The sequence below is a fragment of the Arachis duranensis genome, chromosome 9 (genome assembly GCF_000817695.3).
Source record: "Arachis duranensis cultivar V14167 chromosome 9, aradu.V14167.gnm2.J7QH, whole genome shotgun sequence".
Taxonomy (NCBI): domain Eukaryota; kingdom Viridiplantae; phylum Streptophyta; class Magnoliopsida; order Fabales; family Fabaceae; genus Arachis; species Arachis duranensis.
Window position 1 is genome coordinate 10700380 of NC_029780.3, and position 17895 is coordinate 10718274.

General features: G+C 32.2%; 2 protein-coding genes and 1 long non-coding RNA gene across 3 annotated transcripts; 1 reads left to right on the forward strand and 2 right to left on the reverse strand.

The window, feature by feature from the left end:
* The first annotated feature begins 530 nt into the window (after positions 1-530).
* Positions 531-4729, forward strand: LOC107464649 (probable LRR receptor-like serine/threonine-protein kinase At3g47570). The gene is made up of 2 exons (XM_016083586.3): positions 531-3524; positions 3682-4729. The coding sequence occupies exons 1-2, from the start codon at positions 830-832 to the stop codon at positions 4059-4061; spliced, it is 3075 nt and encodes a 1024-aa protein (XP_015939072.1). The 5' UTR covers positions 531-829; the 3' UTR covers positions 4062-4729.
* Positions 4730-5001: 272 nt separating this feature from the next.
* Positions 5002-8943, reverse strand: LOC107464585 (probable lipid-A-disaccharide synthase, mitochondrial). Its single transcript, XM_021130391.2, is given in 7 exon segments — positions 5002-5819; positions 6391-6629; positions 7000-7078; positions 7296-7519; positions 7608-7713; positions 8212-8311; positions 8696-8943. Coding segments are annotated over 7 exon segments (1464 nt in total). The 5' UTR covers positions 8938-8943; the 3' UTR covers positions 5002-5345.
* Positions 8944-14932: 5989 nt separating this feature from the next.
* Positions 14933-17547, reverse strand: LOC127741690 (uncharacterized). The gene is made up of 4 exons (XR_008002887.1): positions 16842-17547; positions 16369-16473; positions 15539-15633; positions 14933-15393 (listed from the first exon to the last, which is right to left on the reverse strand). It is a non-coding gene; the product is annotated as an uncharacterized LOC127741690 (long non-coding RNA).
* Positions 17548-17895: the final 348 nt, after the last annotated feature.

A 17895-nucleotide genomic window follows, 5' to 3' on the forward strand; every position in this document is an offset into this window, starting at 1 on the left:
ACCCTAAACGTCCCAAAAACGCGTTCTCGTACTCACTTTTGCATTAGAACATTAATGAGGGCAAGCTTCTAGTTGCAACTTTGAGATAACCAGAAGATTAATTAAGAAAGGTGTTAATAATTCGACAATTTGATCAAATGCATAAATTTTCCACAATCACCCAGGATACTCGGCATCCATGATGTTGTCAATCGACTCCATTCATACAAGTGAGTTAATAATTCGACGGGCCAAAAAGAAATGAGTGTTAGTAGCTGATACGGAACCCATATTTTCTTTTTATAAGATATCCTTCGACATAATTAAATCCAATACTTGAAGAGAAAGTCAATGGTATTTGGTAGTTGCTTTCTGATTGCAAAAGCAACAAATGAATTCAACTACGGATTGCAATAATAATGCAACAAACTAGATAGGGAATCCCACATATTTCAGAAATTAACAGCAGTCCAAGAAAGCTGTCGTTACCTACAAGTACACACACTACGTGAAATAGGTCAATGAACCTACTGAATTCCCATTAAAAAATTCTGGTTTTTCTGATTCCATATAGATAAGTGAATTTTAAATTTTTATCCAATTATAAACTCAAAGTCAAAGGTACTAAGAAGCTCCTGCTTAAGTTTCAATTTTTTTAATCCATCTTTAGTTGAAGTCGTTGAAAATTACACAAGAATCGTTCACAATGAAACTTCCTTCTATATTTCATGCAGACCACCCTAGCTATTATTTTCTATCTATAACAGCATTACAACATTTTGCTCTATCTAAAGCCTAAATACTCTAAATCATATCACATATACTCTCAGCCAAGTTTTCCAACAAAACAATGCCTCTTGTTTCCACCCCATATCCAATCTGGTCCATGTACCTCTTCCATGCTTCCTTTCTCTTTTATGTATACTTAGTGTGGCTACAGCTTACAACAGCCGCCACCGCCGCCTTGGGAAATGATACTGATTTCATGGCATTGCTTAAGTTCAAAGAATCAATATCTGATGACCCACACGGAGTTTTGACATCATGGAACACCTCTACCCACTTTTGTAACTGGCATGGAGTCACATGCAGCACCAAACATCAAAGGGTTGTAATGTTGAATCTTAAAAGATCTGATTTGCGTGGGATTATATCGCCTTATATTGGCAATCTCTCCTTTTTGAGAAACCTTTACCTCCAAAACAATAGCTTCTATGGAGAAATTCCAACGGAGTTGGGTCGTTTGTTCAGACTACAACAACTCTCACTCTCAAACAACATACTAACAGGGGAGTTTCCTATCAAATTGACAAATTGCTCTGATCTAAGGCACTTAAATGTGTCAAGCAACAATCTCCATGGCAAAATACCAATAGAGATTGGATCACTAAGGAAGCTTGAAAAGCTGAATCTTTTCACAAATAATTTCTCCGGACAAATCCCACCTACCATGTGGAATATTTCTTCTCTTGATGTTCTCTCTCTGGCCTATAATAACTTGGAGGGCAATTTACCAGAAGAAATGGGACAACTTAGAAACTTGTCAGTTTTTGCAGTACCTGGAAACAAATTGTCCGGTACACTTCCTGCTTCACTTTACAATATGTCATCTCTCTTTTTCATCACAGCTGCAGAAAACCAATTTCACGGCTCCCTTCCAGCCAACATGTTCTCCACCCTCACCAATCTGCAGGTGTTTGGCATTGGAGCAAATCAAATGTCAGGTCCTATCCCAACTTCCATCACAAATGCATCTTTACTTCAAGTATTTGATATTGGTGTTAACAGTTTTGTTGGACAAGTTCCAAGTCTAGGAATGTTGAAACACCTTCACTGGCTAAACTTAAATTATAATAATCTAGGCAATGGTTCAGATAATGACTTGGATTTTACTACATCTTTGGTAAATTGTACCAAATTGGAAAATTTGATTTTGTCAACCAACAAATTTGGGGGTCCTTTGCCCAACTCCATAGGTAATTTGTCAAGCCAACTCATTCGACTATATCTTGGTGATAACCAGATATATGGAACTATTCCTGAATCTATAGGAAATTACATAAATTTAATTGCCTTGGTTCTAGAATACAATCAATTTACTGGGACTGTTCCAAATACTTTTGGGAAGCTTCATAAGCTCCAACTGTTAGGTTTGGGGATAAACCAACTATCAGGACAGATACCTAGCTCCTTGGGTAATCTTACTCAATTGCTTCAAATAAGCATTTCAAACAACAAGTTGGAAGGAAAAATTCCACCCATAGTTGGAAATTGGCAAAAGTTACAATACCTGGAACTTTCAGGGAACAATCTTAGTGGTGCTATACCTTTGGAGGTATTCAGCCTTTTCACCTTGTCAACATTGTTGAACTTATCTCATAACTCATTTTCTGGCACTCTATCCGTCGAGGTAGGAACCCTTAATAACCTTGGCACTTTGGATCTATCTAAAAATGATCTGTTTGGAGAGATTCCCACAACCATAGGAGAGTGTATAAATTTGGAATACCTAAACTTACAGGGGAATTCCTTCTATGGGACAATACCTCCATCAATTGCTTCATTAAAGAGCCTCATCCAATTGGATCTATCACAAAACAAATTGTCTGGATCGATTCCAACAGCATTGCAGAGCCTTTCTCTACTAACATACTTAAATTTGTCTTTCAATAAATTGGATGGCAAGGTACCAACAGAAGGAGTTTTCAAGAATACAAGTGCAATATCAATAGCAGGCAACAAGAAGCTTTGTGGGGGCATCTCAAAGCTCCACTTGCCACCATGCCCCAATACTAACCAACAAAAAAAGCAGCATAACTTGAAGCTAGTGAGAATCATAATTTGTGTGGTCATTTGTCTTCTACTGTTGTCAATTCTTACTATATGTTGGAGTAGGAGGCAAAAGCAACTATCATCTTTGATATCAAAAACAACAGACCAGAGCTCGATAGTGTCGTACCAAAGCTTATATGCTGCTACAGAAAGGTTTTCTACCAACAATTTGATTGGTTCTGGGAGTTTTGGTTCTGTGTACACAGGATTCCTAAAATCAGAAGACAGGGTCGTTGCCATAAAGGTGATCAACCTTCAAATGAGAGGAGCTCATAAGAGTTTCGTCACTGAATGCAATGCACTAAGAGTTATTAGACATCGAAACCTTGTGAAGATTCTTACATGCTGCTCAAGCATAGATTATCGCGGGGAAGAATTCAAAGCACTAGTTTTTGAGTACATGTCTAATGGAAGCTTAGAAAAGTGGCTGCATCCACAAGGTGAAACTGCAGATCGAACACATACTTTGGACCTTGCTCACAGATTAAATATTCTTATAGATATAGCTTCAGCGTTACATTATCTTCACTATGAGTGTGAACAACCTATTGTTCATTGTGATATAAAGCCAAGCAATGTGCTTCTTGATGATGACATGGTAGCTCATGTGACTGATTTTGGATTAGCAAGGATTCTCTCAACAATAAATGGCTCCTCTCATAACCAATCCAGCACAAGTGGATTCAAAGGAACCATTGGATATGCTCCTCCAGGTATGATCATTACCTGAAAACTTTAAATTCTAACATCTCCTTTTCTAAAAAAAAACAGGAGTTTTAGACCATTCTTTTCTAGAATGGAATTTTATGCTTGTTGTATTATTGTTGGTATGTTATATCGCTAATCATTGACCATAATCAACGTGTTCAGAGTATGGAATAGGTTCTGAGGTGTCAACACAAGGTGATGTATATTCTTTCGGGATTCTAGTATTGGAAATGCTAACTGGCAGAAGACCCACGGAAGAATTTTTTGAAGACGGTGACAATCTTCATAACTATGTGGAAAGGGCATATCCAGAGAAGCTTTTGGAGATTGTGGACTCAACCTTTCCACTGAAACAATTAGAGAAACCATTAGCAGAAAAAGAAGGCAACATAGTGTCGTGTGTATTTTCTCTAATCAAAATTGGACTAGCTTGCTCAGTTGAATCTCCAAGAGAAAGAATAAATATGAGGGATGTCATTAGGGAGCTAAATGTAACCAGAAAAGCATTTCTTTGTGGTTTAGTAAATGTGGAGTATTGTTGACCACATAAATAATAAATTAAGAATGCATGTTACTTCCAGATTATGGGTCCAACAAGCTATAAAGCTTTTAAATCAGCTTGAAATTTCCATGTAATTGGAAAGTAGTAGTGTTAGGACACCCAACTAGTTCCACTTAGAAGAGTTAATTTCCATAACTAAAAAGGAGTGGATTAGAGAAGAGAGTGGAGAGTTCTCAAATATCCTTTCCATATTTTAATTATTCAATAGACAATAGTTTTATGATTTCTGATGAAGATTGTATACAGCTTATCTTGTTTGTTACCTTTTCATTTTCTTCTCCTACTTAGAGAATATGCTTGTTCTTCTATGTTTGTTTTCTTGAAATAACCTATAACATGAGCTTCTTGTCGGAAGTTCTATATAGTATACACTTATTCTACGATAGAATTACCAGTTCCTATCAAGTACATAATGGAATATCTCTATTTTTACTTCAAGAGTGACGATTGCCAACTGAGATGCAAATCTCAAGTTTAATATTCAAAATTTAATCTCAAGAACAAGATAGGCCTAATCCAGGCATCTAAGAGTCTTGCATATCGGTATCTAGTGCAAAAAGTGAGCTTATGCGAGAGTGAGAGGAAAAAATCCGAGCAGTTAGATATTGCATAAATGGAAAGGTATCTAAGTGATCATCTGACATTTTAAAAAACTTAAAGCCTAACCATTCATGTATGGATATATGCTCAGATTTGCTCCTCTCACTCTCACATCTAGATGCAATAGGAAGCATCAAAGAGTTAGTGTTGAACCTCAAACAAAATCACTTGCAAGGGATTGTATCACTCCATTGGCCTCCAAAACAACAGGTTCAATGAAGAAATCTGACATGTGTTCACACTATAGTAGATAACAGATAGTCTTTGCATATCTCTCTTCTCAAATGATCTTGAGTTATGGAAATGGCTAAAATAAGACAGTCAAAGAAATGTTTGTTTTAGTTTTTTTCTAACAAAAAGCTTTCGGTAGAAGCTATTCATCTCACATCTACTCAACAAAACTTCTTAGATGAGTAACTTCTATGAATGATTGTAAACATTTGGAACCTCTGTTTACTAATTATGGTCAGAAGACAGTAACAAGCATATTGATATAATTAAAAAATGTATTATAAATATAAATAAAACCTGACGCATTTCCGAGTGCTTTAGATTACATGTGGTTTGGAACATTAGGTAACAATCTCCACCTCAATGTTGAACTTTCGTTGTAAATAATTTGATATCGTAGATCCTTCAATATTTGGATGTCCTTAGATACTTGTTATATAGGCTTTCCATAGTTCAATATAGTCAATGCTGCAACTACACTTGGACTGTAGTTAGAATTAGCTCTCATCAAATCTTGTTGAGAAAGGTTGCCTTGTATTCTTTCTGAAGGCAATAGAAGCTTAACAAACTTTTCAGCTGCCACTATTTGTTCTTCTCGAAAATTGTTATCGTGTATTAAATTCCTGTAGTATAGAGCCAAGACCTCATCAAATGTCCCAGAGAAATATTGTTTTGCAACTGAATAGTAAAGTGCAATGCTTTCATTTTTACATGCATTTTAGCATACACTAGGAATAATAGCTGAATCCAAGAGAATATTGGGAAGTGAAATGTATTGTATCTTAGCTTTGTACTTAATATACCATTCAGTCAAAATATTGGCACGATATGCAACAACACAAGGTAGACGTGCAAGCTGCAGCTCCACAGCAACAGTCCCAGATGTGCATAATGCAACTCTACTTGCCTGCAATGCAGTTAATTGAAGTTAACTAGGAACAAGTCAAGAATGCAGCCTTATAGGCAAAAAGTGTAAGGTATATGGGGTCAACAAATGAATATTAAAGCTTTGTTAAAATCAATTTATCTATATTCACATAGTTAGTTGATTGTAGCTTTAAACCATTTCCAAGTTCAGAAAATTATCCTATTATGGTCCTGTCTAATATAAAGTAATATTGTAATAATAAGATGAACATGAGAAAGTACTCAGAAGGAATAGATTGAAAACATTATTCAGGAAACATTTTGAGCATAACTACCAGTAATTTGTATTGGCAGGAACAAAACTGAAAATTTCCTATGCTGTCACCAATTATGGTGCCAAGGCAACTTCAGATTTATGTATTTCTATACTGCACACAAATTTGATAAAGCTGGCTCTGTCAGAATCTGCAATGAGCTAAAAGAAACACTGGAATTGTTTCTTCTTTCCCATTTTTGATAGAAAAATAAATATAATAAAAGATGAGTTCATGAAACCAAATTCCAACGACTTCGACATATTTGTAAAAGATGAGTGTACAAGGGGACCTTACACTAAAGGCATCATATCTCAGCTGAGTCATTCCGCCAGGAATTAAAACAGAAGGAAGAGGCCATCTATGAACAGCCTCAGCAATAAAATTTTCCACATACTTGTTAGGCGCAACATGAATGACTGTCATCATCTGAGGAAAAGTCTCTTTCAGGAGTTCCAATGTGTTTGCAAAGATGGGAAGCATCCGGGTGACTTCTTGTACCCTGCTTCCAGGAAGCAAGCTAACAACAGTGGCTCCTTAGAAGTTAAAGATCAACGAGATTTTACATCAAAATATGATTTCAAAAGCTGAACAAAAAAACTATATATGACTGTAAAAAATAACCTTTAGCCCAATTCTATCAAATATAACGTATTTATTTCTATCTTTTTTTTTTTCATGTTTTCATTTTTTAAATGATAAAACCCAATTTTTATATCCTTTTCTTTCACACCTACTATTTATTTCTGCAAAGAAAGCAAAAACAAATACTTATCTGAGAAAAAGACTTATTAGAGTAAAATTGGTGAAAGATCAAACAATATCCTTACATGTGCCTGCACCACAAACACTAAGCAATTGAGAAAAGCATATTGAGCATGTGGATCTTCATCTGATTATCCATACCTGAGGGTATCACATGTTTATTTCGGAAATCTTCAGCATTGCCTTCAGCCCTCCAATCAGGGACTAAGTAATTGCTTCTCTGTGAAAATATCCAGCAATTACTACAAACTTAACTTTACCAAACGACTTAGCACAGTGAGAAAATCCAATACAAGTTTTGCCACATATAAAAGACGAATAAATATATATTTTGATCGATTGAACAATGAAAAGATAAATTATAACACAGTTTTAATTTAAATTTAATGATAAGCAGAAATAAGCTTTATTAAAACTACAAAATAATTGAGTCTTACCAAATTCAATTCTAGAACATCTTCTAGGACTGGATGGCCAACAAAGGTTGCAGACACTCCATTCAATTTACATATTTTATCTTCATTCGGAAGTATGCACAATAGATGATCTACAATTTCTGCTAGCCCTCTGAGTCTTGCTTCGCCTCCTTTCCATGCCCAGAATGATGGTGCTACATAGTGAAAGTGTACTGGCCAGTGTGGTTTTTGCTGATTATATCTAGCTGCAAAGCCATTCCCCCACTTGCATACAGCTTAACTGTCAACAATATAAATGTAGCAGTTTTCCCAGCAAGGCAGGGGAATTAGTACCTCTTAGCTGCTTCAAGAACCGGAAAGAAAAGCCTTTAGAGTCTACGGTTAATACAACATGAGGCTCAAATGAAGCAGCTGCTTCTACAGTTTCCTTCAATCTCACCTGAAAATTTTAAATAAGCAATCGAAATTTATGTTCTGAATATCTCATTTCACTAACACATACATGACATCTACATAACAAAATCCAACAAACAAACCTAGGACTCAATTTCAATGTTCATCTTTAGGAGGTTGATCTAAAAAAAATTCTAAAGAATAAGAACATTCCTTAACAGTTAGTGCTAACATAATTACATGTCCTACTTATTTTAAATAAAAATCTAAAAAATTATACTTCATATCAATAAGGGTGAGCCTTAGTACAACAGAATGCTTTGCTTCCTTGTGACCTAATATTGGCTTATTAGAATAAGGCTGCTTACATCTGTCCTTCCATACCCCAGTAGATGGAAGGCTAGTGCGCTTATGTTTCAAAATTCAAATTAATAAAGTCATAGCAAAACTTCAGCTACTATAAAAAGGTAGGGTATATTACCCTCTTAACTAGAAATGTTGACTATTGCAAAGAAAGCAAGGAAGATAATATTCACACACTCACTCGGATTCTATACAAATGCGGCAGTAGTTCCCAAATTCCCATGACCGAGATATCCTCAATGGGAAAAAGAGATTGCATTCCTTCACTTGACATCTTAGCCCTGAAATAGATAAACATCAAAATGATAGATAGTAACATAAAAGTTAACAGAACTCCAAAATGAGTTCTTCCAAGTTCCAAAGAGAAAAGAGAGTGATCAAAGTTACAAATGGAGAAAACGAATCCTTTCATTGATTACAGAATCACAGTCAGCTTATATACAAGTCCCTAGAATGTAATCATGTAACTAACTATGCAAGCTAAGCAACAGCTAGAAAAGGAAATTTAACTAATTCTAACTAACTCTAGGTTCTTCATCAATATGACTTCAATCATCAATTCTCGATTTGCATAGATCACAATCAATCATTATGAGATGAACATTTTCAATTTCTCTTTGCTTCTTTTCTTATTGATGATTTAAGAGCGAAGAAAACGGTGTTACCCTCCAACACCAGCAAAGCGAAGAGGGAAAGGGGAGAGAAGCTTGAGGGAAGCCATGACACGAGAAGCAATGGAGTCTCCAGAGACTTCGCCTGCAACAACGAAGACCCTCAGTTCCCCATCTCTTTCAGCCATCTCCAACGGCGCTTTAGTTCTTGGAACTGACGAAAACCACAGCGCACTCGAACTGCTTGGACTCCATTTCCTTCTGCACAAGGTTTTGCCAACAGTGGCGCCCAACATCGTCGTTCTCAACGTTAGGGACCAAAACAATACTTACCCTTTTTTTTAAAGCAGGAGTAATTTAGAAATTAAATTAAAATTTTAAATAAAAAAGAACGATTTTAATACGAAAAAAATCGTTAAGGACGATTTTAAATAAAAAATTAAATGAGGGACGGTTTTGATTCTGACGATAAACTCTAGGGACCAAAACCATACTTACCCCCTAATAATAAATAACTAGCAAGATATTATTTGGCATAAAATATATTTAAAATATTATTTGGCATAAAGTAATGCGCGGGCAAGATAAATAAAGACTATAATAACGTGAATGTAAAACATATTTGAGATATTATTTGGTGTTAAAAATAAAGAAATATTGATATTGTTTGAAAAATATATGAAAATTTTTAAGCAAACAAAAAAATTGTTATTAAAAAAAAGAAAATGACAAATTAATTTCTAACTTTTTAGTTCGCTGACATTTAAGTTTTGAAGATTTAAAAATATATTTAAATTTTTAACCTCTTTAAAATTTGAACACATCCATCTTTGGGTCTAATTTATCTCATTTTAAAAATTCTTTCACGTGTGTATTCATATCAATCAGGTCAGTATAACGGGAGTCACGTTTAATTTTTTCGTAAGTAAACATGAGAGATCGATATGTCCAAATTTTAAAAATGTTAGGAATTTAAATGCATTTTTAAATTCTCACAGAATTAAATATCCGTGGATCAAAAGATCAAGGACTTATTTATCTTTTTCTAAAAAAAAGCTACGAAATATTATGTTATGTTATTATTCATAAGTGATTCTGTCAAAATATAAATAATGTTCTAAATTCTCTGCGAATTAAAAATTAAAATAGTACTTTATTATGTATTAAATTAGAGTACATTACTTTTTCAAATACTAATAGTGTTCATTTATTTTTCACACCAATTAATAATTTAAATATAGTTGACATTGATCTCATAATGGTATTATTTGTTTTACTCGTACAAACGCACGAATAAATTGCCAATGTAGATAGGAAAAGAGTAATACATTAAAAAAGTATCATTAATAATAAAAGTGACCAATTTAAAAATAATATGTTATATTGTTATTAAAAAATTTTGTTTTAAAATAGAAAGTATACGATAACTTAAAATCAGTACATCAAACCTATGCATGTAATGTGATAAATCAGAAAAAAAAAATTATTTAGCTTTTTAAGAAATATAGGTAAATTTAGATGTTCAAAAATACAATTTCTTCCAACTATGCTATATGTCTCATTTATTATCACAAACAGCAAAGAATGGAGTTTAATAAGAATACAAATTCACAGTTTAATAAGAATATATCTATGGCAAACATTGTTAAAACAAATAGTAAAATCTTTAAAATTTAGTGAGAAACAATTAGAAGTAGATATTTATCCTAAATCTTTTAATAAAATTGCTAAATGAAGCCAAGCATTCTCCTTCACCAATCTCTCCTGTATAAAATAATCAAAATTAGAAAAACCAACCATGGTTAAAAGTGAATTGAGATGGGTTTAGCGATATGTCTTTTCATGATGTGAATGTCAATTCGAATAATAGTATCACAAACTTCAAAAATAAAAAAGACAGTAAAATAATGATTTGATTAATTAAAGTATATTAAAGAATTGGTTCATGTACATAATTCACATAAAAAAAGAATTCGTAACTATCACTTAAGTCCTAACTTTAAAAGGATTTAGTTCATCAATAACTTTCTATCAATAAATTTAGTCATGTAAATAATCTATAGTTCATAGTTGCAATTTGTAAACAATCATGTTACTTAAATCAAACTTTTTTTTTGTCAAACATTAAAAAAAAAAAATCAATCAAGATTTTACGTGATTCTAAGTAAACTATCGAATTAATCTCTCCTATCAAGTTTAAATCTAAATCTATTGTAATATTTTTTAAAATTTTTAAAATTGACAAATACTATCATAAGTGATGTGAAGATAGTATGACTTGCAACCTAAACCCACCCTACTAATATGTTTAAAGAATTATAATTTAAAATAAATGCTAGAAGTCAAAAATAAATGCTAATTGTTTCTTTTTTTTTGTAGATTTAGCTAATTAAAGATAGAATTTTGTATATGTATTTTTAATAATAATTTATAATAAATTATTGTAATTACTTAAATTTCTTTTATACTTTAACAAATAATTTGCATTTTATAGTAAAATAAAAAAAATTTCGAAATTGCTTTAACAAATTGTTCATGACCCTCATTATGTCATCAATAAAATTGTATGCACAAAGGATCTAAAAACTTTTCAATTATGTGCATCCCTTTTAAAAGATCTTAAAAATATCGGCTTTAGTTAAAAATATTAATAAAAAAAATGGCATCATAGCTCTAGAATTGGCATGGCTACACTACACTACCGTTGCCGAAGATTTTTGGTCCTTAATACAACATATTGCATTCTATACCTAATATTTCTACCTCAAGTAAAAATATTGATAAATCTTCATTTAAATTTTAATTCTAGAGTTATACATTCTCAATCTTCATTTGCACTATTAGTCTCTATCTTTTAATGCTTCAAAAAAACATAAACTTAAAGAAGGAAGAGAAAAAAAAATTATCCAAAAAATTAATATTAAAAAACTTGAAAAAAGATATTCAAAAGAACATGAAAATATTACTGTCAATCATGAGTTAAAAAATACTTACCTAATACGGCCTTGTCAATCATGCAATTTAAATTTAAGTTCATCTTATCAAACTTTATGCATCCAATTTCAAATGCTAGTCATAAAATAAAACTGATGCAAACTTTAAGATAATATTTTTAAATTTTTTTTATTTTTTAACTTTTTAATAAGTGTACCACCCAAAGTGACATAAATATAGATTTCTAAAATGGAATGGCATTGCAAAAAGAAGCTTAGTAATTACAAAATTTGCTTTTAATAGGAAGGTGTAAATGGTTTTTAAGATATGTTGCATTTTTGCTCACATTCATCTTTTAACTTTACAATGATGCTTTAAGTACAATAAATATAACAAAGCACACCAAAGATTAAGAATATGTTCAATTTTTTTAACGGAAATGTTTAGCAACAAAAAAAAAATCAGCCAAAAACCTTTTTTAATCTTTGCTAAAAGCAAGGACTAATACTACTCTTTACTAAATTTCACAATAAATATTGTAAATCCTAATTAGTTCTAAATTTAAAATTTCTTATCCAACATCTTTCTAAACAAACAAATACAAACAGCATCTATAAAGTATGGAGTTACTCAAAGTTTAATAATGCTAATTATTATTTTAAAAATTTCTCATAAAATCATGTATAAATTTTTTCTAAACCTTAAATTCTAAACCTTTTTTGTTCAGCTGCAAAAGATATCATATTATTTCAAGTCAATATCATCTTTTTAATTTAAAATCAACAGCAAAGGATATCCTAGAGTTAAAAATTATATCATTTAAAAACTTAAATCAAATTATTTATTAATTTTATAGAGTATTCAATTTATGCTTAATTAGTTAAAATGGACTCGATCAAAGGGATCTCATCCCCTCTATCAATAGTGAATGAATGAATAAAACTATATAGCCTCAAACTTATCACTTGATGTATAAAATTATAAAAATAAATCTATGTGCTAATGCATCAATCTTTCATATGAACTAAAAATCTTGAGGAAAACAATACCTAGCCAAAATTAAATTTTGTGCCAAAAACTGTTAAATTTTTAATAAAGTAAGGTTCGCTTTTTAAGTTAATTATACACCTAACAAATGTTATCACAAAAATATTTTATTTGCAATGAAAATAATCCCTTTTAAATTTTTAATACTACCAAAATAAATTATGTACTTTGACTCAAAAAAGTTTAAATTGAAGCAAGTATTTTATGGAAAGCAAGATTACCATTTTGTCAAAACTCATGGTGTATTACCAACAAAACTCTGCTACATATGTCTGTAGCTCAAATTAAAAGAGTTTACAGCTAATTTTGCTAGTATGTCTAACATTTACTATTCTATTTTAGTAATTAGACACATTTTTTCTTATGACATTGTATGAACCAAAAAACAATTAAATGAAAATACCACATAGAAGAAAAATTAGAACTTCAAGATAGTAAAAAATGAAGAATCCAAGTCTCTTGAATATTGCTCTATAAGCCTCTTGATGGCTGCAACAATGCACTGAAGCATCTAACTTGTGGATCTGTGAATTCCAAAACTAAAGACAGGTATATTCATGGTATGCAATTAAAAAAGCAAGGAATAAAAGGAGGAAGGGAGGACTCGATCAAAAATCTGGTATTCATTTAGTTCATCAATGAGGCTACCAGCCATGTCTTGATCACACATTATAAATACTCTTCTTAATGTCCTTACACATGTACCTATTAAAACAACTGAAAATATGATGGAATCAAATATTATTAAATCAATGTTAAGAATAAAAGGTTAATAATTGCTATAGCTCCTGGTGATAAAGATCTTTATACACTTTCTCAAGTTATTCCATCTCATCATTATTTCATCCACTTTGGTCTTCCTCAAGTGTTCTCTCCTCTCCATTTTCTTCCTCTTCTCCTTGTTCCTTCTCATCCTCCTCACCATAATCATTGACATCAAAATCACATTTTTCATGCTCCATCTACATCACAAAAACAACTCCTCAATCAAAAATGAAAAATAATGAACCACTATAATTGCACAACATTTTAGAGAGTAAATGAGTAAGGAAACAGCTAATGTAGTCCTTAATACATGTGAAACATTAGCACTAAAAGTAACACCAAAAGCAAATAATCAAAGAAGTTCTATCTCTATTTGACTTGGCAACTACAAATAGTTCAAGTTGCACAGTAAATGTTCCTCTTGCTGCTCATAAAAGAGAGCATTTTGTATGCTCTAAATTGTTTCAGAATTCAAATTCATTAACATGTGGATCAAAAAAACAAAAAATAAATTGGAGCAGAGGGTGACATCTTTGACAACTCTATACACTATTTTCCAAAACAAAGAACTAACCTTCAGTTGACAAACTTATAAATGGTTATGGACTCGTGGGTTTACCATTTTCGCACCTCCAAAATTTAAATAAATAATTTATTTATTTACTTAACAGAACAAAATGAAAACGAAAAACCTCCACCTACCACATTATTATTATCAATCTCATAAGCTTTACGCTTCATAACATCCTTTGTTTCATTAATCTTGCTCTGCAAAACCAAATTGTGTAATTTTTCTTTGCGACTCTCCATTATACAGGGCAATAAGACTCAGATCAGAGATATGAATCAGGATTACTTATTTATGTTCATGAAACATCATATTCACAGAACCAACAAAAAAAACACTTCAAAAAAAAAATAAAAAGAAATATATACCTTAAAGGTATGACACACTTTGTATTCTATGAACTAATTCTTGCTCTAAAAAATAGGGGTGACATCTATGACAACTCATTCATATATGCCTGAAATAAAAAACAACAAAAAAATTAAAAACTTGAGGGAAAAAGAAAAAGAAGACAACACTAATGTTGAAACACAAAGCCCACTAATGTTAAAGATAACAAAGAAAGACTAATATAGCATAAGAAAGTAGAAAGGTTCTTTTGTTGCAAATGAATGAAAACATTAGGAGGAAAAAGAAAGAATGCATACACTTTAGCAAAGTGCAAAATCAACATGACAAAATTGATCTTTAGACTAATATTTTAAATTTGTCCAATCTCGTGTTTATAAAAGTTTGCATATTCTAAATAGCTTACTATATCCAAATTGAGGGACCATTTCTTGAACTAAAGACGATTCTTTACTTATAGTCTTATATAATAACATAATTTAGATGAGATGGTAACTGAACCTTTTGCGAATAACATGATTCTGCTCTTTTAAACTCGGTTTCACCTCATTTATCTTGTGTAACACAGTAAAATAAAATTTCTTTTATATGTAAAACAATTATATACCAACATAGCTTTTCATGCGCATCCAGTTTATATATTAAAAAAATAAAAATAAAACACTAAGCAAAAGAAAGAAGAAAAAATACTAAGCAGGTGTGAGAAGAATTAATAAGTAATAAAAGAATTAGAGTCATCACAACACAATAAAATGATTTTAAATTAAAAATAAAAAAAATATAAAAAAATGATAGAGGAAAATGGCTAAACTTGGCCACAAAAAATCATATGTAGTAAGTAAATGTTACTCAGACAAACACACACTTGGGTAATTAATACTATAACATGGATTTGGTAATCCTCTAACGTGAGCATAGTGGTAAAGTGTGAAAGAAATCAATCACGTTGGCAATGATATAAAATTGCATAAAAAACAGAAGAGGTATTACAATCAAGATAACGAAATTTCAGGAAATCACCTATACCTTTGGTGAACAATACCAAAATTGTCAATGTGCTTTTCGTTGTAAATGATTCTATCTTGTCTACCTGCAAAAGACTCGAGCTCCCTCAATAAGCAGTAGAAAAGTAATCAGTAAAAAGTTAGTTTTTCTTTAAAAGAAAAAAGGGAGCATAACACATGCAAATATATAAAAACTAAAAAAATCTATGCAACAGACGCCATTACACTTACCTCTAATCACTCAATATAGTAACTTAATTTATCACCGGATGAAACCAAAGAAACGTCATTCTTTTCCATCACTCTGTCCACTAAACATGAAAAATCTGCAAAACACGTGGTAAAGTATGAGAGGCAGCAACATTTGTTTTAAAATGTAGATATCAAACATTTATTATAGTTAAAAAAGGAAAGAAAAATATAATTAGTCAATAAAACAAAAAAAAATAACTGATCATCATTTAAGTTTAATTAAACAACCCATTACCAATCTTCATCAACATAAAAACCGTCGAGGCCCTTTAGAGTAATAGTCGTTTATATAAGATCACATATAAATACAGGCATGAATCTCATTGTCACCAACTGAAACAATTGGTTCTTCTAATGCATAGGTAGGGTTGCTCGGCGGCTCGGCCCCATATATCTTTAATGTCTTAATAGGAACATCTAAAAATCCAAGTGAAAATTATACAGTATTAAATAATTCAGGAATGTCCACAAATTATGAGTATATATTGGATATAATATGGATAATCAATCAGTACATGAAGGTGTATAAAACACTTTGAAAATAAAATTAACACCCATAAACAAAACCAAATTTGGGCCAAGTTTTAATAAAAGCACATGTATATATTTTTTTAACCAATCATAATCTGTAACCTACAAAATTTTATGTAAATTTTGCTCCAAATATTAGTAGAACTCAATCCATAACATTCACAGGAAAATGACAAATTCAACTCAATCCATTTTGGACTATGATTAACACCCATAAGGAAAGTGTTTTGTATAAAATATTTTAAAAAAAATAAAATATAGTTTTATTTAGGCAATACCTTTTGTTTAAATCTTTTATGTCTTCAGTGCTGATGTTAGTTTTCCATGCCCTCCATTAGGCCTCGACCACTTCCATCCATCAAACTCCCCTTCATTCCCGCCAACTGATCATAAAGCAAGCAGGTATCATTAAATTGCAGGTAAATGCTAAGCAAAGATGACACAATGAATACACAACACCACCACAAAAAAATATTTCTCCAACAAAATAACCTCAGGTTTCAGCAGCAACACGAACTTCATCTTCTTTAATGTTTTTACTGGAGCATGGATTATCATATACTCGTTAAACAATTCAACACTGACAAATTACTCCATTTCATTGGCATATGGAGAATGAAGTCATGAACTAAGCTGGACTAATGGCAAATCTTCTTTTGTACGGAATCATTAAATTAAAAAATTAAACAATTTCATCATCTTGATTTCAACTTTTAATTAAAAAAATAAACTATAAAAATGGTATCCATACTCTGAATCTCTGCCGGGAGCAACTCCAGCACCCTGTAGAGAACCACTTCCACTCCCTCAACGCCGTCCACGCCCTTCTTCAGCCTCCTTGCTAGGCCTTCCACGTGCCCATACATTGAGTAAAACTTAATGAAGATCCTCAGCCTCGTAGCAGCGGCAGCCACCCCATTCGACGATGCTTGGGCGTTTTTGGTGATGTCATCTGTGGAGGTGTTGTCACGGGGGATCGACACCGTCTGAGACATTCCGGCAGCAACGGATGAGAGAGAATCGCCGGCGACACACCTTCTTCTTATTGGGAACGCAATCTCCTGTTTTCCCGCTCAAGATTTTCAATGGAAAAAGATTTCAGAGGATGAGAATGAGAGTTTTAGAATGTCAGGGGGGTTCGAAAAAAAGAGGGTAGTTATGAGAGTGAATGGGAGCATGAGGAGATAGATGAATTAGGAAATTTGTTTTATTGGGCCAAATTTGAGCGGAAAAATTCCCGCTCAATCAGCTGTACAACCACTTCCTTTAAAATCAAATTTGGGCGGAAAATTTAATTGGGATTGCTGCAATATCTTCTTTCAAGTGAAAGAGAGGGTTTGAGTGTAGAACAGTTTTAGAATTTGAATGGAAAATTGAAAATTTTTGAAATCAATCTGAAGGTGCGCAATCATCCAATCAAAAAGCTAGTATTTTCACTTTCTCCAGCTAAATGGTGGTTTTGGGATTGCTGCTCGATTCACTCCCTTCAATCCACTGGACAAACGACTCCCCTGAGAACCTTACACTAGGTAAGAAGTTCTTGCTGAGGATGGGATTTAAAATCAGGTGCAGTCAATTTCGTAAAGTTGATAGTTGAAAGTCGTTCGATGAAAATTTATTCAAATTAATCAAATCATTTAACGGTTCTCAATTATCAACTTCACGTAAAGTTGAATGTCCTTGAATTCTCACCTTTATTTTATGTTGGGGCAAGTTTGTCGTATCTCCTCGCAAACTCTAAATTTTATCAACTTCGCGTTATTTCTAGTTAACTTCAAATTTTAAGTTTTTTTTTTTGTTGAGGA

What these genes read in the sequence shown, in the direction of transcription:
- LOC107464649 (XM_016083586.3), top strand. Translation starts at nt 830, where the DNA reads ATGCCTCTTGTTTCCACCCCATATCCAATCTGGTCCATGTACCTCTTC. An exon ending in CATTGGATATGCTCCTCCAG is followed by an intron (nt 3,525 to 3,681) that starts GTATGATCATTA and finishes CAACGTGTTCAG; the next exon opens with AGTATGGAATAGGTTCTGAG.